General features: G+C 62.5%; 2 protein-coding genes across 3 annotated transcripts; both read right to left on the reverse strand.

Moving 5' to 3' along the window:
- Positions 1 to 28: 28 nt before the first annotated feature.
- On the reverse strand, positions 29 to 11,580 carry AGBL5 (AGBL carboxypeptidase 5). Of its 2 annotated transcripts, XM_051615368.1 has the most exons (14): positions 11,387 to 11,580; positions 10,555 to 10,726; positions 9,600 to 9,766; positions 8,770 to 8,947; positions 8,070 to 8,248; positions 7,084 to 7,636; positions 6,034 to 6,203; positions 4,132 to 4,267; positions 3,769 to 3,959; positions 3,065 to 3,240; positions 1,083 to 1,198; positions 593 to 639; positions 419 to 489; positions 29 to 317 (listed from the first exon to the last, which is right to left on the reverse strand). In XM_051615368.1, the coding sequence occupies exons 1-14, from the start codon at positions 11,578 to 11,580 to the stop codon at positions 256 to 258; spliced, it is 2,412 nt and encodes an 803-aa protein (XP_051471328.1). In that variant the 3' UTR covers positions 29 to 255. The 2 variants fall into 2 exon arrangements, 1 of the variants encoding a protein (XP_051471328.1); XR_007889102.1 differs by lacking the exons at positions 29 to 317; positions 419 to 489; positions 593 to 639; positions 1,083 to 1,198 and having other exon boundaries at positions 3,145 to 3,240; positions 3,697 to 3,959.
- Positions 11,581 to 12,768: 1,188 nt separating this feature from the next.
- Positions 12,769 to 22,684, reverse strand: TMEM214 (transmembrane protein 214). The gene is made up of 17 exons (XM_051615591.1): positions 22,507 to 22,684; positions 22,005 to 22,210; positions 20,308 to 20,458; positions 19,798 to 19,932; positions 18,742 to 18,824; positions 18,294 to 18,399; positions 17,743 to 17,824; positions 16,935 to 17,036; positions 16,688 to 16,829; positions 16,459 to 16,550; positions 16,307 to 16,355; positions 15,838 to 15,951; positions 15,420 to 15,537; positions 14,904 to 15,000; positions 14,612 to 14,780; positions 13,279 to 13,430; positions 12,769 to 13,201 (listed from the first exon to the last, which is right to left on the reverse strand). Exons 1-17 carry the CDS (start codon positions 22,640 to 22,642, stop codon positions 13,075 to 13,077), a joined length of 2,061 nt encoding a protein of 686 aa, XP_051471551.1. The 5' UTR covers positions 22,643 to 22,684; the 3' UTR covers positions 12,769 to 13,074.
- Positions 22,685 to 23,244: the final 560 nt, after the last annotated feature.

A 23,244-nucleotide genomic window follows, 5' to 3' on the forward strand; every position in this document is an offset into this window, starting at 1 on the left:
CCGTGCCCCTCCCGTGCCCCTCCACCGGTCCCGCGGGGAGGAGTGGGCGTTGCCAGCAGCCACGCTGAGCCACAGTACCGCGGGTGGTGGCGGCTGCAGCGGGCACTGGCGCGGTGCTCACTGTCTTGGTGGCTGAGCAGGTGCAGACCCCCCCCCGTACCGCAGGGCTCTGCAATGGGGCAGCTTTGGTCTGGGGGGACTACGGGGGGGCCCCCGGCACAGTGTGGGGCCGGTGCTGGCAGCTGCGGTCAGGCCTCAGCGCAGGAGCAGAGGAGCTGCTGGAAGGAGCGGAGCGAGGGGGTGCCGGTGGCTGGGCGCTGTGAGGGGCCAGAGGGGGGTAAGCAAGGGCCAGAGCCCCCTACCCAAGCCCATCCAGCATCAGCAGGACTGGGGTCCCCCCGCTGCCACGGGGCCATACCTGGGGGTGCAGGACGTGTCCCTCGGTGCTCAGTGCCCCCCCGGGGGGCACAAGGATCTCCTGGCAGAGCTCTGCAGGGACAGGGGCTGGTGTCACTGCCAGTGTGGTGACCCCCGTGCTGCCCAGGGAGGCTTTGCTTGGGGCTCCCCCCACCCTGGCTACACCAGCACCTACCTGGGATGTTCTGGGGCTCTCCTGGCATCCAACTTCTTTGGCAGCACCTGCAGTGAGGGAAGGGGAGTGGGTGCCTGGAGGGGTGTTTGCCCCCAGGCTTGTGGGGGTACCCCTGGCTGCTATGGCTTCACAGAGCCAGAGCCCTGCCCTGGGAGGGGAGGCACGGCTTAGGAGCAGTGCATGAGGCCAGAACACTTGGCAAAGCCCCACGGGCAGGGATCTCAGCCCCACAGATGGGGGGGTCTTAGCTCCATGGACAGTGTCAGCCCCACAGACGGGGGTCTCTGAGCCCTTAGGGAAGCCCCTATCCAGCCAAGTGGTTTTTGTGCTGTGCCCCATACCCCACAGAGCTGTGGGTGGCTTTGGAGAGGTTTGACACCTCCTGGGCAGCTTGCCTTCCTGGTGCTCCCCAGCCCCACATCCCCAGGCAGGCAGAGCCATGGGGCAGCCCCCTCTCAGGCCCTACTGTCCTCCCAGTGCCCAGCGGTACCTGCAGCGGGGCTGTGCCATGGGCAGCTGCCAGCTCTCCTGTGCCGTGCCGGGCCTCCTGTGCTCTGTGGCCAGTGCCGGTGCTCGGCGCTGCCCGGGTGCCCGCCAGGAGGGTCCCTGTGGGACAAATGAGACAGGGCTTGGGTCACGGGGGGTGTGTGAGGGGGACACATGGTGTGGGGACAGCCCAGGTCTGCTCCACTCATCACTCAAAGACAGCTGGAGGGGAGGAGTGTTACAGCTCCTGCCCAGGGCATACCCAGCCCAGAGGGGCAGTGGCATCAGGACAGGGTCCCCTGGGGAATGGACAGCATGGAGAGTGCTCAGGTGAGCCAGGAGCACTGGCAAAGCCACTGCGATGAGGCAAGGCTGTGCAGATGTGGGGCACTGGGGGTCCCACAGACCCCCTGGGGCTCAGCCAACTGTGGCGACACCAGTCCCTAGGGCAGCCAGGGCTTGATGGCTGGTGGGGCAGGGGCCTGGTATTGGCAGGAACAGGATCTCAGCATTCCCGTCCACTTCCCGGCACCACCTGGCATGGCACGGCCGGCAGGGCCATGACAAGGGGCTCAGGGGGCAGAGCTGTGGGTCAGAGCGCTCCCGGGCCGCATTTCCCAGCGCAGGCGCGGCAGTGCTGGTGCTGCTGAGGCCTTGCATGCAGAGAGTGGTGGCACTGCCGGCAGCTGGAGCACCGAGTGGTGCTGGGGCAGGGAAGGAGGAGCAGAGGGTCTGTTCCTGCTGGCGTGCCCGGCCCTCCCCAGTCCCTGGGGATCGGCCAGCGGGTTGCTGTGGCCAGGCCAGGCTCAGCAGCAGAAGGAACAGACACCACACCGGGCATAGGAGAGCATCAGCCTTTTATTTCCTCCCTGCCACGGTCTCAGGACAGGTGAGACATGGTCACTGCAACATGGAGGGTGATGGGACACAACAATGAGGCGGCACAGGAGGAACAAGGTGACAGCTGGACACAGTGATCGCTCCCGGGAAGCACTGGCACCCACAGCCCAGAGATACAGACAGGGCCAGGGTCACCCCAAGTCCCACAGTCAGCCCCCTGCTCCAGAGGACCCTTGCTCACCCACCACCCAGCCACGGTGCTGATGGAGCCCAGAGCCCCATGGCCAACTGAGGCTCCCAGTCCAGCCCTGCTCCCCAGTCAGAGGCTGCAGGACCAGCACAGGGCACTGGGGCTTCCCCTGCCGTTGGCCGCCTTTCACACCCAGCCCCCAAAGTGCCCCAAGCTGAGCTGCTGGCACTGCCCTGGCACGGAGCCCCAGCAAGCATGGGGGGCTCAGTCAACGTGGGGGCTTAGCCAGCACCTCGCCTTGTTTCAGGGTCACTGGTGCTGGTGTGGGGGATGCATCAGGGAGCCTCTCCCGGCTGTGCAGGTGGCTTAGCGCCCCCAGGGCTGGGACTGGCCCAGTGCTCAAAGCTCAGGGTGACTACGGATCTGCCCCCCTGCCTCACCAGGGCCAGAGCCATGTGCCACCATTGCTGGTGGCTCAGCAGTGCCTGGGAAGGGAAAAGGCACGTTGGTGTGTCCATGCTGGCCTCAGGAAAGCTTTGGGGGCAGCAGGGGCAAGGCGAGTGGAGGTTTTCTCTGCTGACTTCTCCAGCAGCCCCTTGGCCATACCCTGGCACAGCCCAGCTAGGTGGGCAGGTCCCTCAGTCCCCATCAGTCCTTGGCAGCAATGGGCTGACACAGCCTGGGGTCTCACCATGTGGAGCCTGTCCTAGCCTGACCAGGGCTGCTCCACTTGGGATGGAGCATGGAGCTGAGCATGGGGCACCTGGGACCCTTCCGAGGGGAGGGATGTGGTTCACACACATTCTTCCATGCAAAACCACTTGTATGACATCTGAGCACAGCACAGAGTGACATCAGAACACAGGTGACACAGACCTCTCCTCAGGGCTGCGGCCTGGTGCAGCAGCTTGGCAGGGACCAGAGCAGGCGCATGAGGGGCCCCCAGCCCGGCTTACCTCTGCCCTGGCCGGTGCTCTGGCTCCCTGGGGCCAGGCCTGGGGGGTGGCCGCGGCCACCAGCAGCACTGGGGGAGGCTCCAACCTGTGGCCAGTCCTGGCTGCTCCCGCTGGCGCCACTGCTGAAGCTCTTGGTGCGGCACAGGGTGTCGTCAGAGGCCGAGGCTGGGAGCCCACTGGAAGGGGAGGAGGAATAGGAGGCTCAGCCCGGTTCTGTGGGGAGGGGGTCCCCTCTGTGCCCCCCTTGTCTGCCCCCAGGCACCGAGCGATGGGCTGCAGCCACTGCAGGGACATTGCCTTAACTGGAACCCCCAGGTTGGTGAGAAGCTAGGGACAGGAATGTCCTGAGGGGGTGTCCTGGGGCTGTTGCAGACCCCCATCCCCCATGCTCTCCCCACCATGCTGTTGGGGCAGCAGCATCATTTCCATTGCCCTCAGTCCCAAATCCATGCCAGTGCAGGCTGGGGAGGGAGCGAAGGGGATGCAGGAGATGCTGGCTGTCCCCCACAGCCCCTCGGAGCCGAGGGACCCTGCAGCTCCCAAAGTGAACTGGGCAGGGGCACACAGGGGCCCCAGCAGGGGGTTGGAGCAAGCAAAGAAAGCTGGGCTTCATTAGCTGCAGGGCGACTCACTTGGAGTACATTTATCATCTCTAATTGGCGTTATCCTGCAGCTCCCGACCACTCAACCCGGTGGGTCCTTACGTGGAGCTCCTGGGGGGGGTCCTGGCACCTCCTCTCCGCCGCGGGCCCCCGCCCGCGCCCCTCATCCCGCGCACGTGCCGCAGCATCCAGGCGCGCAGGTTCCCGAGGGAGCTGTGCTCTGAAAGGACGATCCGGGGCCAGGGATTGCACTCGGCCATGTCCAGCGCTGCCACGGCCAAGGCTCTGCCCACCTGTGGGGAGGAGGCGGCGCTGAGCCGGGCCCTGGCCACCAGCAGGGGCAGGAAAGCCAAGAGGAAAAAACTCGGCCCCAAATGCCAAACATCCCCGAGCTCCTTTTGTCCCCACCGCAGGCACCGGTTGGGCTCCCGGGAGCGGCATTCCTGTGGGATGGGCCCCCCTCACCTGCTCGAAGAGCTCCACAGTGTACCGGGCAGGGAGGGCAGGTGGGGGCGGAGGGCTGGCCCGGCCATGGTCGTGGCAGGCCACCGGGATGCTGTTCACTGCCCGCCCCGTGTTGTAGTTGCACTCCAAGGTGTAGCTGCAGAGCAAATGGGACCTGTGTCACCCCAGGGGTCCCCACTGAGTGGGGCTGGGGTCCTTCTACATGCCCCCCAGCCCCAGGTGGGGTTGGGAAGGGATGTGGTTCCTGCCATTGAGCCCAGATCTTGCTGCCACCCACTTCATGTGTGCTGGGTCTGCTGGAAAAGGGAAAAAGGGAGAAAAAAACAGCTGATGGCAGCAGGGTGCCAGGACAGGAGAGTGGCCCATGGCAAAGTACCCAGACAACCAGACCCCAAATCAAGGCCAAAGTGAGAACCAGACAGAGGTGAGCAGGAGTGGTCACAGGGGAGCAGCAACAGCCAGTGAGGGCTGACACTGAGCTCCTGAAGCACTTGAGTGCCCACCTCTTTTACATCAACATTCACTGCACCCACAGCTATCAGGAACACCCCAACCACTGTACTTCAGGGTGAGGCAACAACCATAAGATGTTCTCTGGTCACCCCTGGCAAGCTCAGGCTAGGGAGAGGGGACAGGGCAAGCGGAGCAGGAGGAGGGACGGCACGTTGCTCCCTGGGTCAAAGCCTCAGGCAGTGCCAATTTCCTGGCAATGAGATCCAGGCCCACTAGCACAACATAAATAGCAGAGCTTTGGGGAAGAGCAGATCTGTCTTGTCTCTCCACTTAGAACTACAGACTGGTTTGGTTTGGAAGGATCTTAAAGATCGCCCAGTCCCAACTGCCTGCCATGAGCACAGACACCTCCCACTAAACAAAGTTCCTCCAAGCCCCACCCAACCTGGCCTTCAGCACTGCCAGGGATGGGGGAGCCACAGCTGCTCTGGGCAATATGGGCCAGTGTCTCACGACCCTCACAGCAAAGAATTTCTTCCTAAGATCTCATCTCAGTCTCCCCTCTTGCAGCTTGAAACTGTTCCCCCTCATCCTGTCACTCCCTGCCCTTGTCAAAAGTCCCTCCCCAGCTTTTCTGTAGACCCTTCAGGTCCTGGAAGGTGCTCTAAGGTCTCCCCAGAGCCTTCTCTTCTCCAGACTGAACAACCCCAACTCTCTCAGCCTGTCTCCAGAGCAGAGCTGCTCCAGCCCTTGCATTATCTTTGTGACCACCTCCAGACTCACTCCAGCAGCTCCATATCCTTCTTGCGTTTGGGACTCCAGAGCTGGGCCCAGCACTGCAGTGCAGTCTCACCAGAGCAGAAGGGGACAATGCCTTGCGCTACTGGTCATGCTGCTAAAAATCAGTAGGACAGGCCATGGGACAGATTGCTCCAGCCACCTGTGCATTCCCAAGCCACCAGGGCAGGAATGGGAATGTGACAGAACATCCCATCCACTGCTGGATGAACAGATACGGCTGCCACAGGTCACAGGAACATCCTTGGCCCAGGCAACCATGGGCTGGCTGAGGCTGGGATCCTGCACGGCAACCTCGCACACTGGGTCTGGGGAAGATGAGCCCACCATGACTAAACTGGTTTTAATTACAGCTCCATGCAAATATAAACATCTGGGAAAGTGGAGAATTCCTTTGGGAAACAGGATAATTCCTTTGGGAAAGTCTTGCACCAGCAGAAAAGGCATGCCTGCAGCTCAGGGACACAGCAGCACCTGGCATGTCTGACTCCCAGTCTCTGCACCAAGCACCCAAGACTCTCCTTGGCCACCCCCAGCCCCACAGGGGAGCTAGAGGGGATGCAGCTGCCTCTGCAGGAGGGGTTTCACCTTCCCTTAGCATCCCCCATCCTTCCAGGCCAGAGGAGAACCAGCCAGAGTGAGGGTTCCTACCTGTGGATGATGCCCAGGGCTTTGTAGATGGCCACACGCCCGCTGCCCTCCTTGGACTGCCCATCCCGCCGGTCCCGGGCATACATGTTCTTCTCTGAAAAGTTGCAGCCCGTGAAGTCGAAGTGAGGTGAGTTCAAGGAGATGAGTTTGGGGAACAGCATGTTCTCCACCTGCGAGGCAGAAGGGAGCTGGGGTGACTCTGAGGGAGCCCTCAGCTCCTCGTGCTGCTCTAGCGCTACCAGTGCCAGGCACTGAGATGCACTGGGATGGCAGCCGGGTCCCCTCCGCCCAATGCCAGCCTCTCACACAGCAGCACAGCTCCCCTCACTCTGATAGAATCAGATTTGTTTTGGTTGGAAAAGATCTTTAAGATCATCAAGTCCAACCGTTACCCCAGCACTGCCAAGGCCACCACTAAACCATGTTCCTCAGCACCACAGCTACATGGCTTTGAAATCCCTCCAGGGATGGGGGCTCCACCACTGCCCTGGGCAGCCTGGGCTGGTGTTTGACAACCCTTTTCCATGAAGAAATTGTTCCCGATATCCAATCTAAACCTCCCCTGGCACAACTTGAGGCTGTTTCTCCTGTCCTATCACTTTTTCTTTGGGAGAAGAGACCAATCCCCCTGGCTCCAACCTCCTTTCAGGCAGTTGCAGAGAGTGAGAAGGTCTCCCCTCAGCCTCCTTTTCCCCAGGCTGAACACCCCCAGTTCCCTCAGCTGCTCCTCATCACACTTGTGCTCCAGACCCTTCCCAGCTCCGCTGCCCACCCTTATCCTTGAGGAGAAGCAGGGGCAGCTCCTCTGTCCACACCAGCTCCTGTTGGGGCAATGACGGGACGTGCTGCTGCTGCCCTGGTCACAGCCATGTGGGGAAAAGGGGTGGAGAGCGAACTCCCCTAGAGCCAGAGAGGAGCCAGCCTGGTGCCCCAGATCTCCCACCTGTCCCCCACAGCAGAAGGGGGCATTGGGGACTCCAGGGAGGGGGCAGAGTGGCGCAAGGGTCCCAGCCTGCCCAGCATCTGTGTGCTCCTCCCCCCGGCCCTCACCTGGTCGTTTTCGTCGCTGAAACTGTTGCCGTACATGAAGCAGCCGCGCTTAGAGGCATGGCCGTGCAGATCCACGTAGTAGGCCAGCCCACTGTCCTGGGGTGGGATGCTTTCAGGGGTGGGGGCTGCTGGAGGCCCCCCACCCCGCTCCTCGCAGGGCTCTGGGGGGTGGCTGGAGGGCAGGATCCAGAGTGCTGGGTCCCTGCTTGGCTGGGTGACAGGTTCTGCTGGCAGCGGGTTGTCCTCAGCAGTGCCACGGGCTGTGCTGGTGTGCCAGGCACAGGTGTTCTGGAGGTTCTTGGCTTTCTCCAGCTCCGAGAGGGCTGGGTCCGGGGGTGGGGCACTGCTGCTGAGGGGGGAATTGGAGGATTTTGTGCTTAATGAGCTAGGACTGAGTGGGGAGACAAAGGTCCTCCAGTCAGGAGAGCCTGGCAGGATGCGGCTGTGGATGTGGTGGTAGAGGAGCACGGCCTTGGCACCATAGACTGCAGGGTGCAGCTCAGCATCGGGGTCCAGGTACTGCCGGTTCAGGTTCACCCCACGGGAGTCAGTTCTGCAGGGAGAGGAGATACCAGACCCTTCACACAGTGCCATTCATAACTGCTGGGTCTTTGAGCTCCATCCAAGGCACAACCGGCCAAACCACCCCTCTAGGCAGAGGCTCTGTCCCAGGGCAGCCCAGAACAGCTCTCATGGCCTGGCATGTGCCTCAGCCAGCCCTGAGCGGTCCCCTCCCTCCCTCCTCCCTGAAGCTGTCCCAGTTCCCATACACTGGGACAAAGCCCTGACCTGGGTGACCTGCACAGGACACAGCTGCTCCCAGCCCTGCCTGGGCATCCCAGGTTTTGGCTGCCAAGCCAGCAGGCCTTGGCTTGTTCCTCTGCCACCGCCAGCTCCTGGGACTGTTCCTCACAGCCACGACCCCACGGATGGTGGTCTCCAGAGCAGGAGCTGGGCCCAGCCCCCTGGCCCCACTGCCCACTCACCGGTAGTGGCCCCGCACCACCCCGTCAGGGTTCAGCATGGGAACCAGCTTGAAGACGAACATGCGCCGCAGCATCTGGGCGCGGGGGTCCTCCTCCCGCAGGATGAAGTTCAGGAAGCCATTGAAGACAAAGCTGGAGGGTGTTTCTCCAGGGTGGACCCTGCTGCTCAGGAAGAACACCTAGGGACAAGGACAGAGCAGGGGGGACAAGCAGTTCCTGCTGCCCTAGGATGCTGTGATGGGTTCCCCAAGGGGCTGGACTCTCTCAGGGGGCCTACCCACAGTTTTTGGTGGCTTCTTTGCATAGTGCAGCAGGAGACCTGGATCCCCCAAGGGCTCTGTGCAGCCTTAGCTCCCGCCTGTCCCCGTGCCCCACACGAGGGTCTGACACCCCACACATGGTACTGCCACCAGCTTCATGGGGCAACAGCAATAAAATGAGAACAGAACAAAACTCCTGGGAAACCTGACACTGATTTTTGCCCTGAGGAAGAGGTGCATGACACCACCAAAGGGTGTTTCAGGGTGCCAAGCAGGTGGTGGCAGGCTGCTGGTCCCCACATTTCAGTGGGGCTGTCACAGACTCTGCTCCAGTCCTTTGCGATGTAACACCTCTCGAGTCAGAGGTGTGAGGGTGGCAGCACGGCCCTGACACATGGGCCACGGCAGCTGGTGGCCTCACAGCTGGTGCAGCAGCTCACCCTCTTCCCGGTGAAGTGGTGCGGCCGTGGAGTGCTGGTGTCCGGGAAGAGCTTGTCCAGGCGGGGTTCCCGCTTCTCCAGCATGCCGTGGCAAGAGGTGATGGTAAGAAGGTCCACTCGCAGCTTATCCAGGGAATGGCAGAGCAGCTCCCGGTGGTAATAGACGGAGTCGAGGGGGCTGCAGGGCAAGGAGGGATGCTCAGCCAGGGCCTCCCCTGCTGCCAGGCTTTGGAATTCTCATAGCTCACCATCGTGTGACAATTTAGAACAAATATTTTCCAATACAGCCCTCTCACCCCTTATCTAGGAGAAGGTATTTATGACCCTGGCCCCATGTCATAGAGAGCCTTAGAGGCAGGAGGGCTGCAGGACAGAGTGATCTGCAGGGACATCCCAGGAATGGCTCTGTCCTTCTCTGAGAAAAAATTCTAGAGCTCAGGGGACCTTCTCAGCACAATGCCCAGAGAGCCCAGCCTAGGCAGCAAGATCCCCGTGAACATAGCCATGGGGAAGGGAGCAGCAGGAGAGGTGCTGGGACCTTCCCACTGCCAGGACAGGGAAAGCAAATGGAGTCCCAGCCTCCAAGTACCCCACTCCTTACACCCAGGATAGCAGGTCTGCTATGGCTCTTCCTACCCTTGGTAATGCTTGGGGTCCAGCCCAAAGGACCTTCTGGAAGCCCCTCAGAACCACAGGCTCAGGAGGAGCTGCTGCAGCTGCTTGTGCAGAGCTGGGGCCTAGAGGAGCGTGCAAAGGGAACCCCCTCCGCAGCCAGAGCTGGGGCAGAGCCAAGCAGGTGAGGGCCAGGTGTGGGGCTCAGGAATAGGCACCTGCTAGGGGACATGTGCTGGCACTCCTGGAAGCGGCTGTCCAGCTGTGCCAGCATCTCCTGGCAGTCAGTGTAGGAGAAGGGGTAGCAGAAGGCAAAGTAGGTGGTGGTCCCACGGTGCTCCAGGAACCGGTGGACGAAGGACAGCACGAACTGTGTCTCCACCATCTGGAGTGGAGGCAGAGCTGAGGCCACACAGAGCCACCTCCCGGGGCAGCCACAGCTACCACAGCCCCCTGCTTCATTTGGTTCCCTGCTTGCTCTCTGTAGGCACACGGCTCCCAAAGGGACACCTGGCTCAGGGGCAGGAGGTTCTTTTGGTCCCTGTGCCCCACCCCCCCAGCACTCAGAGACTGAATAATCACTATTTTGGCACAATTTGCAAGGTGAACGAGCACTGCAAAGCTCAGCTGTGTGCCATAGCCCTTCCTGGCACTGGCATGGGCCAAATCAAGAGTCACCTTGTCCTGCACCAGGGGACAGGAGGATCCTCTCTGGCCCTGCTACGTGGCGTGGGGGCATGCTAGGGGGATCACTGCCTCCCCGTCACAGCCTGCATGGAGTGGGGACAGCCCTAAGCACCCAAAAGCAACTGTCCCCACGCAGGTCCTGCTGGACTGAAACCAAGTCCTGCTCCAGGCCCAAACAGCTCAATGGGGCTATGAGAGGTGGCTCCAGCCCCCGGGCTCTCGCCCCAGCTCCCTGAGGACCTGTTTACTGGCCACTTTGGCAATGCGTGGACAGGAAGGGATGTCCCATGTGTGCTCTGGGGACAGATCTCTGGTTCCCCCATACACACAACTGGGAAATCACCCAGCAGGAGCCTGTATCCCAGCCGAAGTGTCAGCAGAGAGAAGCTGGGTCCTCAGCCCTGGGAAAGGGCTTTGTTAATTCCCCCCCAAACCCGGGACCCTCTCCCTGCCTTCCAGCTGAGGCCCTCAGCCCTATCCCTGCACCTCGAAGCTGGGCCGCTCCCGGATGCGCTCCCAGCGGGGCCGCACGGGCAGGGTGCGGACGAAGGGGGCCATGCCCTGGGAGTACAGCCGGCTCTGCTTGTTCATGTTCACGATGTGCAGCTTGATCAGCTTCCCTGGGGCCCCCCCCTGGACACTGAAGTAGAACCAGGACCTGTGTCGGGGGGTCAAGAGCAGGGCTGGATCAATCCCTGCCCCGGTGCTCCAGAGCCCACCACTCCCCCCTGCCAGGAGCCCGTCAGGCTCCCGGAAGGCACAGACCTCAGGAGTCACCTGCTCCTGGAATGCCCCTGACTCTGCCAGCTACACCCCGCTCTCCCAGTCCTTCTCCACAGGCCCCCCAGCCCCCACCAGCCACCACCCCAACTCTCCCCAGCCCCTCTCCGGAGCCTCCCAGTTCCACTTAACCCCTCTTCCCGGCCCCTTGGACCCCACCAGCCCCACCGCAGGACACACCTCCAGCCCCTCTCCCGGGGGGGCACGGACCCTATGAACCCCTCTCCCTCCCTCCCTGAGCATCCCTAACCCAGCAGGCCCTAACCCCACGCCCCCAGCCCCTCCCCACAGCCCCCCACCAGCCCCGCCGAGCCCCCTTCCCGGAACTATCAGCACCGCACCAGCCACCACCCACCCCCGCAGCCCCCCTCCGCAGCCTCCCCTTCCCAGACACCTGCAGCCCACCAGCTCCCCTGAGACCCCCCCAGATCGCTTCCCCGGCGGATCCCCGGCCCCGAGCCGTCCCCATGCCCCTGCCCGGGTGTACCCCCGAGCTCCCCCGTGTCCCTCCCCGTGTCCCCCCCGGCCCCGACGTCACCTGTTGCCGTTCTCATACTCGGTCTGGGCGCAGTCGGGCCGCGTCCAGACATTGAACTCATAGTCGGCGGGGGGCAGCGCGGCAGCCCGGGTCCCGGCCGCCGCCCCCGCCGGCGGCTGCACCAGCTCCACCCGCGCCAGGTTCCCTGAGTCGAAGCGGGAGCTGAAGAGCAGCCCCCCGCACCGCACCTCCATGGCGGCGGGGCCCCCGCATCGCCCCGGCCGCTCCGGCCCGCGCGGCGCCCGGCAACGCCAACGCGCCCGCCCATTGGCCCGCCGCTCCCTAGCAACGCGCCCGCCCATTGGACGGCGTCTGGGCAACGGGCCGCGGCTCGGCGGGGCCCCACCCCCGAGCTGACCACGCCCCCTTCCGCGGCCCCGCCCCCTTCACCGCCCCGCCCCCTCCGTGTTCACACGCACCGGCACGTGCGTGTGTGCATAACGGCAGCATGTGTGTGTGCATGTGTGTGCGCATGCGTGTGTGCACAACGGCACGTGTGTGTGCATAATGTGTATGCACACCTGTGTGCGTGTGCATAATGTGTGCACACAACAGCACGTGTGTGTGTGCGTGTGTGTGTGTGTGCGTGTGTGTGCGTGTGTGCATAATGTGTGTATGCATAACGGCACGTGCGTGTGTGCACAACAGCACGTGCGTGTGCATAATGTGTATGCACACCTGTGTGTGTGTGCATAATGTGCGTGCACAACAGCACGTGTGTGTGTGCATAACAGCACGTGTGTGCACAACGGCACGTATGTGCATAACGACACGTGTGTGCATAACGGCACCTTTGTGTGCATAATGGCACGTGTGTGTGCACAACGGCACACGTGTGTGCATAATGTGCATAACGGCATGTGTGCGCACAACGGCACGTGTGTGTGTGCATAATGTGTGCACAATGGCACATGCATGTGCATAACGACACGTGTGTGCATAACGGCACCTTTGTGTGCCTAACAGCGTGTGTGTGTGCACAACGGCACGTGTACATAGGTCACAGCACACGTATGTAGATAACGGCATGTGTGTGTACAAGGCGCGCGCACAGGCACACCCCCCCAGCAGGCGTACCAGCACACACCTGTACTCACACACACAGGTAGATAAGGATGCAGGCACAGCGTGTGGCTGGACTGGGACAGGACCTGACAACGCTGAGGAAGAAACCTCCTGCCCTGAGGCCCCAGCTGGAGCCCTGGGGGCGAGGGGGGCAGCCCCACCGCGGAGGGGGCGCCGAGGGGGACACTGTGGCAGGCGCTGCTTTTGCCCCCTAGGGTGGGCTGGGAAGGGGTGGGGTGTGGCTCCAGGCAGCGCCCGCCCTCCCCTTCTGCAGGCATCGCCTCTTCTGAAAAAAATGCACTAATGAAAAGGGAGGGGAAAACCAAAAATTAGTCCAGTTCATTGAGGCAGGAGCTCTGGGAATGGGGAGAGGGGGTGTCAGGGGAGGTCATTCAGCCAGTTGGGACCTAGACAGGGGACAGGGAAAGGCAAAGCCCATTCACAAGGTGAGGAAAACCAGGACATGTGTTCCCCAGGACAGGAAAATCCTCCCCCCGTGATCCCCGATCCCAGCCCAACGTCCCTGTGGGCACTGCCCTCGGCATCTTCATCCCACGCGCAACACCAGCTGCCCCAGAGACACTCCCAGGGCTGGAACATCAGGAGACTCCTCTAGAACCAGCTCAGTGTCCAGAAATCATGGCCAGGGCCCAGTTTGTGATGGTGACGGTTGTGTTTTGCAGGTAGATCCAGGAGGAATAGGTGAAGCCAGCCAGGTGCTCTCCCACACAGCCCAGAGACACTTCTCCGCTGGAAAAGCAAAGGGTGGGTGATGGCGGAGTCTGGCAGAGCCAGAGCACAGGGAGAGCAGGGTTGGGGACACTTACCTGCAGACATTCCCCCAGAGCTGCCAGCCCCGCTCCAGCATGGCAGCCACCCCCTCCAGCAGCAGCAGCAGGCAGCTCTGCACCAGGAACAGCAGCAGCTCCCGGACACACTGGGCCAAGTGCAGCAGGGACTCGGGGAGCTTGGACTGGAGCTGCAGGAGCAGAGACAGATGGCACCTCTTGGACACCATCCTCCCCCCACACCAAGCCCCAGGTCTGGGCATCCCCAGGAGCCCACTGTCCCCTTTACCTGCCTCTGCCAAACCAGGCTAACCAGGCTGTCAGTCAACCATGTCCCCTCCCCATGCTCCCCCCACGCTCCTGTTCAATACGAGCCATCATGTGCCCAGGTGGCCAAGAAGGCCACCAGCATCCTGGCCTGTATCAGCACTAGTGTGGCCAGCAGGACCAGGGCAGGGACCATCCCCCTGTGCTCAGCACTGGTGATGCCACACTTCAAATCCTGGGGTCAGTTTTGGGTCCCTCATGACAAGAAGGACATTGAGAGGCGGGAGCATGTCCAGAGAAGGGCAACAGAGCTGGGGAAGGGTCTGGAGCACAAGTCTGATGGGGAGCAGCTGAGGGAACTGGGGGTGTTCAGCCTGGAGAAAAGGAGGCCGAGGGGAAACCTTCTTGCTCTCTACAACTCCCTGAAAGGAGGTTGGAGCCAGGGGGATTGGTCTCTTCTCCCAAAGAAAAAGTGATAGGACAGGAGAAACAGCCTCAAGTTGTGCCAGGGGAGGTTTAGATTGGATATCGGGAACAATTTCTTCATGGAAAAGGGTTGTCAAACACCAGCCCAGGCTGCCCAGGGCAGTGGTGGAGCCCCCATCCCTGGAGGGATTTCAAAGCCATGTAGCTGTGGTGCTGAGGGACATGGTTTAGTGGTGGCCTTGGCAGTGCTGGGGTAATGGTTGGACCTGATGATCCTAAAGGGTCTTTTCCAACCAAAACCATTCCATGATTCTACAGTTCTACCTCTGAGCCCTCCCCACATTCACTGCTTGGCTCATCCAGGGCACATCCTGGGTGAACAGCAGAGCCATGGTGCCCACACTGGTAAAGTCACTCCCCCCCTCCACCAAACCACTGATTTTCAGGCACCCAGTGAGTTACTGGTGAGCCCTCGCCCACTCAGACCAACACTGCCATTGCCAGCATCGGGGTGAGAGCAGCCGCGGGGGGACAGACAACCAGTGGCAGTGTCCCCCCACCCCCAGCACTGGCAGTTCGCAGCTGACACTGATGTCACCTTCCTCCTCCTGCCCTGTAAGCCCTGACTTGCTGTACCCGCACCCTTCACCCCTCCCTGCAGCCGGGACCCCCTCCTTACCCACTCAGCAAACCAGGGCAGGCTGTGGTGGAGCCAGGAGAGCAGAGAGGAGCAACACTCGGACATGTGCTGGGCCACCGTGGCACTCTGCACCCAGAGCTGCTCCAGCCACGGCTGCAGGACGGCAGCAGCCTGGGAGCCATAAACCGGGAGAGTCCGCGCCAGCCACCTGGGAGAGAGCCAGCACCACCTGAGACAGTGCTGCACCACCAGGACCTGGAGCTGCTGCCCCAGCACTGCCACACCAGGACAGGGAGCCACTGCCACAGCCTCACCCCTCCCTGGCACTGACCTGTACCCTTCGAGGCAGCAGCTGGAGGCCCTCTGCCAGGCCTGCTGCCAGGCTGGCAGGATACCAGAAGAACGGAGCAGGCGAGCGGAGGAGGAGGCTGGAAGAGAGCAGAGCCATTCCCTGAGCTCCCCCTCGGCTGAGGCTGTGCCTTCCCTCTGCCCCTGAGGCCTCCCCAGGGACACAGCCTGAGCTGCTCTGCAAAACAGCTCCGAAAATGACAAAAATTCCCAAGCAGAGGGAACGTGGGCTGGGGCAGCTACATGGGAACGTCCCCAAGAGGGGACAGGCAGGGGGTCGCTCTGCAGCCTGCTGAGAACATCCAGCTCAACACAGCCTACAGACATCCAAAGACACCCCAAAGACAGAGCGAGGGGCCAGGCTGCCCCAGGGCACAGGCTGGGGGAAGGCGTGGGGGGGATTTCACACAGGGCAAAGGTAACATTATCATTCCCCAGGGACATTCCTGGGCATGGCACAGAGCCACAAGCAGAGACGTGAGCAGAGCTGCCACCTTACCCTGGAAGGAGCCGTGTGTCCGCACATCGTGCAGGAGGAAACCGGCACTGAAGACCAGGAGGACGAGGAGTAGCCGTGACCAGGGGAAGCTCTGTCCCTTCATCCTGCGCAGCAGCTCCTGGGCAGGGGGAGGACGAGGCTCCATCACCAGGGACACCCCAGTGCGGCTGCACTGCCCTCCAGCAGCGCAATGGTGACTGCTTGCACCACCCACCCCCGGATTCCCACTGGGAACCAGTGTCATCTGCCGAGCAGCTGGGAAGATGGACAAAGGCCAGCACCATGTGTCCCCACCGTGTCCTACAGATGTGCCGCTGCAGGGCCCTGGCCTGGCGCGTGCCGGCGGCTGGAGACCAGCCACAACTCCGGCACGGAGCCGAGATCCATGTCACCAGGCCTGTCCCCGTCGAGGACTCACCTTGCAGGCAGCATCGCAGGCAGCCATGTCCTGGTCACCACGGAGCCCCCGTGCCACCAGCTCCTCATTTGTCACTTGGAATGAGCGAACTGTCTCCTGCAGCGCCTGGTGCACCTTGGGAAGGGCAGGAGCCGCGTCACTGCACCGGGCACCCCAAGCCAGCGGCACCACGTGCCCGGAGGAACCGGCACCGCACACCCAGAGCACCCGGCACCGCAGGGGCCCAGGAGGGAGCGGAGGGAGAGGAGACAGGGTGGGCAGAAGCACCAAGGACCTAGGGGATGGCCCAGGCTGAGGACATTCCAAAGCTCCTGCACCAAGACACAGGCATGTCACTGGAGCCACCAGCATGCTAGAGCAGTGCCAGGTGGGCACAGACAGGTTCTTCAGGTACTGGGACCCCTCCCAGCAGCACAGGGGGGGGTCTCCCTGCCCCACTGAACTCCTGCATTCCATGGCTCACTCCTACCTTCTTGCTGCTGCTGTCCCAGGACTCCAACAGATGGTTCAGAAGCAAACTGTGGTGGGGAAGGAGACAACTGGGCTGGGTTAGGAGCTCCCAGAAGCACTCCTTGAGGCCAGCGGGCTGGGCTGGCCCTGCCTGGAGCTGCAGACACCAACCTGGTCTGGGAGAGGTGCTTGGTGTAGAGTTGCCTCCAGACACTGAAGCTCAGTGGGTCCAGGCTCAGGCACTGGCTCATGGAAGTCAGGAGCTGGGAAGAGCAGAGCAGGGCATCACACCCATCCCTGTGTCACTCCAGCTGGCACAGAGGACATGCCAAGTCCTGAGCTGCACACTGGGGCAGCCCACCCCCCCCCGCCCCAAACCTGCCAGCTCCCCAGGGCTCACCTCTTTCTTCATGCTGGGGGGGCAGCTCGGCGTGGCGCGGGAGAGGAAGGAAGGGAAGTAGGTGTGCAGAGAGGTCTCGGGCCTCGCACCGAACGCCAGCACCTTCAGGCGTGGGTAGAGCTGCCGCAGCTGCTCCTGCAGGCTGGGAGGGATGGCGGGGGCTGCCGAGAGTGGCCGGCCAGGCCACCGGGCCATTGCCCCACAGCAGGGGGCACAGGGTGGGCACGGGGCAGGGGAGGCAGTGTACCTGGGGGGCAGTGAGTTGTTGGGCATGAAGGCAAAGTCCAGAAGGGGGAAGAAGTCCTTGGGTCCAATCATGCCGAAGCCTTTGGTCAGGTTGGGGTGCATCCTGCAGAGCCAAAACAGGGCCTGTCACCGAGACAGACATCCCAGCAGCGGCACAGCCAGGAAGGAAGGGGCTGTGGGAGCCCTTCCAGCTTCTGGGCAGAGGCGCAGTGTTGACACCTGCTGGCAGGGTCAGGCACAAGGGTCTTGTGCCCTGAGGGTCTGCAGACCATGATCTGGCAGGCCCGTGACTGCTGGTAAATGAAACGCAGTCAGAGAGGAGAAACCAGATCGTAGAAAACTATTTGAAAGATGAGGAGGAACTGGGAAGTTTGGATCAATCCATCTCCATAAAACCCTCTGGCAAAACCAAACACAACATTCCTGTCACTGCGAAGCAGGGGAAAAAACTTAAATAAAACCTCTTGAGGCCAGGGATGCCCCTCGGTGCCAGCTGAGAAACCATTCCTGACCTCCCCTCACCAGACCTTCACCAGAGCTGCTGTGGCAACGCCTGGCTCTGTTACACCACACCAAGGTGCACAGGTGAAGTGAAGCTGGCCAAATGCCACCGTCCTTCTGGCAGGGACAAGCCCACCTGCCTGCCATGCTGGATGCTGCTGGCACCTGTTGCCACAGCCAGGAGCCACAAGGTCCCCGCGTGGCAGCGACTGGTGGCAACGGGGACCCGGCTGCTGGCACAGGAGCAGTGACATGGTGCAGACCTAACAAGGACAGTAATGAAGATGATAATAAAGATGGTAACTCACATCAGCAGCCGGTCCAGGTAGGCCACGGCGTACGGGGAGAGAGCCTTGATGCCGAGCACTGGGAACATGACACCGAGCCACACTGCAGGAGAGGAGGGGTCAGACTGGGGGGTCTGGCCATGTCCCTACACACTGGTGAGACCCTTGGGCAGTGGCTGGCAGGCAGAGGCACGCTCCTGCACCAGGACTGCAGCTACACTCAGGACCAAACACTCCCTTCCCCACTCAAAATGCCTGGCAGGTGGACGGAACCCTCAGGAAAGGCTGCAGGACCGGCAGGGAAGCAGCTTGTTCTGTCTTCCCAGCAGGATGGTTCCTCCCAGGATCCTACACTTCCCTACCCCAGCAGGGGAAGATGCTCTCCACAGATGCCTCAAGGGCAGTCTCTGAGCTGCAAAGGGGCCACCAGGCTAGGCAGGAGCCCTGAGCACTGGAGGGACCTGGCCTGTCCTCACCAGCAGATGCCACAGTGGCTGCAGCCACCCTGGTCCCCAGGGGAAGAGGGTCCCTTGGCAGAGACAGGTTCCCAGCCCACCACTGCCAGCTCTTACCTTTCAGGCCTTCATGGAGGTCAGCAAAGCCGGCCTGTCCCAGCGCCCACAGCACCGTCAGGCACTTGGCTGGCCGGTTCTGATGGGACCGCAGCACCTCCAGGTACTGGGGGGACAAGGACACGTTACTGGAAGACAGCCCCAGCCTGTCCCATCGCACTACAAAGAAGCTTGGGGCCAGGTCACCTCCTGGGGTCACCACTGCAGGACTGCAACAGCTGCACCAAGCCCTGAGCAGAGCCCCCACACCCCTTGAAGGACCTCCAGCACCCGGTAGGGCTGGGAGCTGTGCCAGCTGGGACCCCTGAAAGCCCAGCCCTGAGGACACAGAGCTCCAGCACCATGTGGTACCATTAGCTGCTTGCTCCAAGGGGTTGGGACCCCAGAAATGGGTGCTCGGGGCCTGGCCACCCTGGGGGTCAGCAGGTGGAGGGAGGTCCCAGCTCACCTTGCCCAGGTTCATGGTGGCGATCCGTGGCCTGTCCAGCAGCAGCGCCTGGATGCAGATCCTGTACCCGTGCAAGGACTCCCCTGGAAGGGGGCACAGAGAGGCTCAGCCATGGGGCTTCCCGTGCCCTCTTCCCCCTGAACACATGCCCAGAAGGTGGAGGGGGGGCGACGACCCCCTGTACACCCTTGGAGTGAGCCCACCACAGCAACGTGGGACCAATCCTCCTGGCTCCAACCTCCTCTCAGGGAGTTGTAGAGAGCAAGAAGGTCTCCCCTCCGCCTCCTTTTCCCCAGGCTGAACACCCCCAGTTCCCTCAGCTGCTCCTCAGCACACTTGTGCTCCAGACCCTTCTCCAGCTCCACTGCCCTTCTCTGGACATGCTCCAGCCCCTCAAAACTGACCCCAGGATTTGAAGTGTGGCCTCACCAGCGCTCAGCACAGGGGAATGATCCCTGCCCTGGTCCTGCTGGCCACACTATTCCTTCAAATGAGGAGGGTGTAGGGACCCCCATCGTTCCCAGGTACCATCCAGCAACTCCCTCCGACTCTGCTGGCCCCAAGGGTGGGTGGCATGGCTGCAGCAGGGGCTGGTTGCCCCCCAGGCTGGTCCTGCTCCGTGGCTTTCACACTGGATGCACCAGGCACACCAGACCACAGCAGTGGGGCCCATGCAAGGTCAAGGCCAACTGCAGCAACACACCCCAGGGTGAAAGCCCTGGGAAGGGCATTTTCCACCCCAGATCCTCCAGTCTGCAATCCCCACCCTGCTACACCTGCTCCAGCTCCTCCAGCCCAAAACCTCCCAACCCCAGCAGCAGCACTTGGTATCCCAGTGAGAAGCTGCCAGGCAGGAATGGCCCCTCCCAGCGACAGGATGAGCAGGAGTTTCTCCTCTCACGTGTCCGCCAGAGGAGCTCAGAGCAGCTCTCAGGGCAGGCCTGGAACAGCAGCAGCATCCCCATGCTCAGGAAGCCTCAGCCCCCCACGCAGAGACACAGCACTACAGGAGCACCCTGGGGATGGGTGCCTGGCGCTGTGCCCACCGTCCCTCACTTGGGGTCTTGTCCAGCTCCTGCAGCATGGTGTAGATACAGTGGTCAAAGAAGAGCTCCAGCACGCCAGCCGCCCTCCCCAGCAGGGACCGGATGATGTTCCGCAGGGGTTTGCTCACCAGGCAGTACGGGTAGTCTGGGGGAACACAGTGCATGGGGGGTTCAGCCACCACCTGTCTGTCACAGTGTCACCTGCAGGAAGGCGCTGGGCTCGTGGCTGTTGGGGAGCTCCAGGGCTTGGGGCACTCCTCAACAGGCAACTTCTTCCCGTTATTCTACATTAGAGGCACTGAATCCCAGGACCTGAAGGGGCTACAGGAAACCTGGGGTGGGACCTCTGACAGTGCTCCCTCCTGGACATCATCCCATGCAGCTCCCCATACCCAGACACCCCATCATCCACTCTGGCTCCACAGGGGTTCAAGGGCTGTCTCAGGGCTCTGCCCACCTCTGTGGGTCACAAAGCCACTCCAGAACAGGGACCCCTGGGTGTGGGGCAGGGGACACTGACCGTGGGGGTGCTGACTGAGCAGGGGGTCACTCTGGGGTGCCTGCAGCTTGCAGTTGAGGTACCCAGCCAGGTCCTTCACCCAGACAGAGGGGTTCTCAGGAAACACACTCTGGCTTTTTTCCAGCTCCTTCTGCAAATCCACCAGGTCGAGCTGGAAGTGACAAGACATGAGAAATTCAACCCAGGATACGCAGAACTGGTCAAACAGCCTGGAAAGAAGAAAGTTCATCTCAGCTCCCAGGGGGCATTGGCACTGTTAGGCAGCTCTGCACCAGGGTCCTTGAGAAGAAAACAGCCCAGATCACCCAGACCCACCAAATTAACAACCCACCACCCACAAACCACAAGCAGGGACGGCAGTTCCCATCCCCTCACCTTCTTCTATCATGACACACTCTTATTGTCTACTCGTAAACTTAGGTTATCTGTGAGCTTGCAGGAAGAGCCCCTGTCCTGCCTCCGGGGGGTTGAGGAGATGCAGCAAGACCCCAGGGGCTGCAGGATCTGATGTTTCCCTATACGGGAACATTTCAATCACAGCGCATCATTAAAATCTGAGCCAGGCACCTTTTGTGGCATGTTTAACTCAGCAACCATTGTGAGAAGGGGAAGGAGAAAAAATAAAAAGCCGCTGCGACGTCAGAAAAAAAGAACTATAAGGATGCCTGTCAGCAAAGCTCAGGGGGAGCAGTGGCATGGCAGCGTTTGTCACTGCCGAACTGTGTGGGGCAGCTACGGGCAGCCCTCGAGGGAGATCTGCCCTGACACAGACAGAAATAACATTCATTCTGTGCTGAGCAGTCCCTGTGTGCAATAGCTGGATGTGCAGAAACATCGGTGCCCAGCGAAGCGGAGGGAACCTCCACGCTGTGTTGGGGGCCTCAGGGTATGGGTGAGACGTGACCCCAGGGTGTGAGCAAGGAGCCAGCCCTGACACGCAGCCACTTCCCCCACGGACACATCCCTCCACGGAGGCCATTTGGGGCTCCCTGGGAACATCCACTCCTGCTCCAACACTGCAGGGCAGGCGGGAGGAGACAAACGGGTTCTGCAGATCCCCCTGGAACACGGGGAGCACAAGCGGCAGGAGCGGCTCCCAGAGACCTCACTGGGGAAACAGGGAGGAGGCTTCTCCGAGGAGGCTTCCTCGGCATTCCTCCAGACAGCAGACAGGGAGAGGGGGAAGGGAGAACCCACAACCTCCCTCCCACCACCTCCTACCTAAGGCAACACACAATGTTAGGCATGAGCAGACCCCGGGGGCCAGGCCCTGGAGCTCCAAGCATTGTCTGCTCCGCTCCCATGGCACACGCAGCCACCCCAGTGGTTCACCCACAGTGAGCCCGGGCCTCCCCGGCACAGCGGGAAAAGCTGGACCAAAACGGCACAGCAGGCTTTGTGCTGCTCCCTTCAACCGGATCCAACCACAATGTCCTAAGGTCTCATGAGGCAGCGGCGGGTGCGGGCAGCCGAACACCCACCTGCCTCGCTGAGGGCTGGGGAACAACAGGGGCTCAAAAGGGGAACAACGGGAACTCAACAACGGGGAATTAACAACAGGGGAACAACAGCTCCTGAAGTTTCAGCTCTGTGACAGAGGGGGTTGGGAGCCACCTTGGAGCCCTCGGGGCCAGGGTGGGCTGGGGTCAGGCAGCCCAGAAATGCACAGGACCCCCAGCCCAGCTGGGCACACTCACAGCTCTCAGGGCTTCCTCCAGCGAGCGGCACTTGCCGGGCTTGGTGCTGGTGTCGCTGGCCGAGGGCTTCCTGGTGCTCTTGGGCGCGTGGTGCCGGCGGGGCTGGGGGGCAGGCGCGGCAGCGGGGGGCACCTGCTCCTTGTTCTGCTTCTTCAGTGGCCGCTCGAAGCCCAGCTCGAAGATGGTGTTGGAGGTGGCGATAGGAGCTGCAGCCCAGGGAGAGGGGAGATGTGCCATGAGGCTCCGCGGAGAGCACCGAGAGCACCAGCACGGGTACACCGGGGCGCGGGGACGGTGCAGGGCCCTGACGGGCTGCGGGGGGTGGTAATCGGTCCATCCCGGACCCGCAGAGTGGGAACCCAGCACCCCCCGCTGGGCTGACTCCCCGCCCCTGGGGACCCTCAGCCCCAGGCAGACCCTCCCGGAACCCAGACGAGGCCCCGCCCGCCCAGCCCTGGTGAGGCGGGGGACCGTGACACCCCCACCCCAGCTCCGCACTCACCGCCCAGAGGCAGCGCCCGACCGGCGTTGGCCTCGCCCAAGGCGCGGCGGCTGCCGGTGCCTCCCGCGGGCCGCCGGCCTTTCCGCACCACCTCCCATCGCCCAACGCCCGCCGGGGCCGGGGCCGCTGCCGCCATCACTACCGATCCCGGGGAGCGGGGGAGGCGGGGCGAGGGGAGCACCGCGCAAGCGCCCGCCGGCCGCTGCGATTGGCTGCGGCCCCGCAAACGGGTCCACCGCGGGTGCTGCCACGTCTCCGCCCGGCCCCGCCGAGCCAGGCCGACTCGATCCGCCCGCCGCCCCTCGCCGCACCCCGCACTGCCCCTCCCTCGAATTGCTCCCCCCATGGCTTGTTCCGCCCCCCCGAGCGGCCCCGCTCCGCCCGCGAGGGGTTCTCCGCTGCCCGCCTCCCGCAGCCCGGGCACTGCTCGCGTTATCTGAGCCGTTTCTACAGACTGCGGCACGGCCGAGGTGCGGGCATCCCCGCCCCGCTTCCCCGCCAGCCCTGAACACGGCAGGACCCAGCACAGGGTGGTCGGAGAGGGAGGGAACAGGCGGGGACGTAGAGTAGGAGCGAGGACACGCACATCGCGCGAGCACCCGCCGGGCCGCCTGGAGCCTCGTGGGGGCGGGGCCTGCGGGAGGGGGCGGGGCCCGGCAGGCGGGGCCCTGCCGGCAGAGCCGCTGAGGGGGAGGGGGCGTGGCCCAGCGCGAGAGGCGTGTCCATGCAAATCAGAAA

The sequence above is a fragment of the Apus apus genome, chromosome 3 (genome assembly GCF_020740795.1).
Source record: "Apus apus isolate bApuApu2 chromosome 3, bApuApu2.pri.cur, whole genome shotgun sequence".
Lineage (NCBI taxonomy): Eukaryota > Metazoa > Chordata > Aves > Apodiformes > Apodidae > Apus > Apus apus.

What these genes read in the sequence shown, in the direction of transcription:
- AGBL5 (XM_051615368.1), bottom strand. Translation starts at nt 11,580, where the DNA reads ATGGAGGTGCGGTGCGGGGGGCTGCTCTTCAGCTCCCGCTTCGACTCA. An exon ending in GAGTATGAGAACGGCAACAG is followed by an intron (nt 10,727 to 11,386) that starts GTGACGTCGGGG and finishes CCCCCGACACAG; the next exon opens with GTCCTGGTTCTACTTCAGTG. An exon ending in CAGCACATGTCCCCTAGCAG is followed by an intron (nt 8,948 to 9,599) that starts GTGCCTATTCCT and finishes CTTGCCCTGCAG; the next exon opens with CCCCCTCGACTCCGTCTATT.
- TMEM214 (XM_051615591.1), bottom strand. Translation starts at nt 22,642, where the DNA reads ATGGCGGCAGCGGCCCCGGCCCCGGCGGGCGTTGGGCGATGGGAGGTG. An exon ending in CCACCATGAACCTGGGCAAG is followed by an intron (nt 18,400 to 18,741) that starts GTGAGCTGGGAC and finishes TTGTCCCCCCAG; the next exon opens with TACCTGGAGGTGCTGCGGTC. An exon ending in TACCTGGACCGGCTGCTGAT is followed by an intron (nt 17,037 to 17,742) that starts GTGAGTTACCAT and finishes TTGGCTCTGCAG; the next exon opens with GATGCACCCCAACCTGACCA.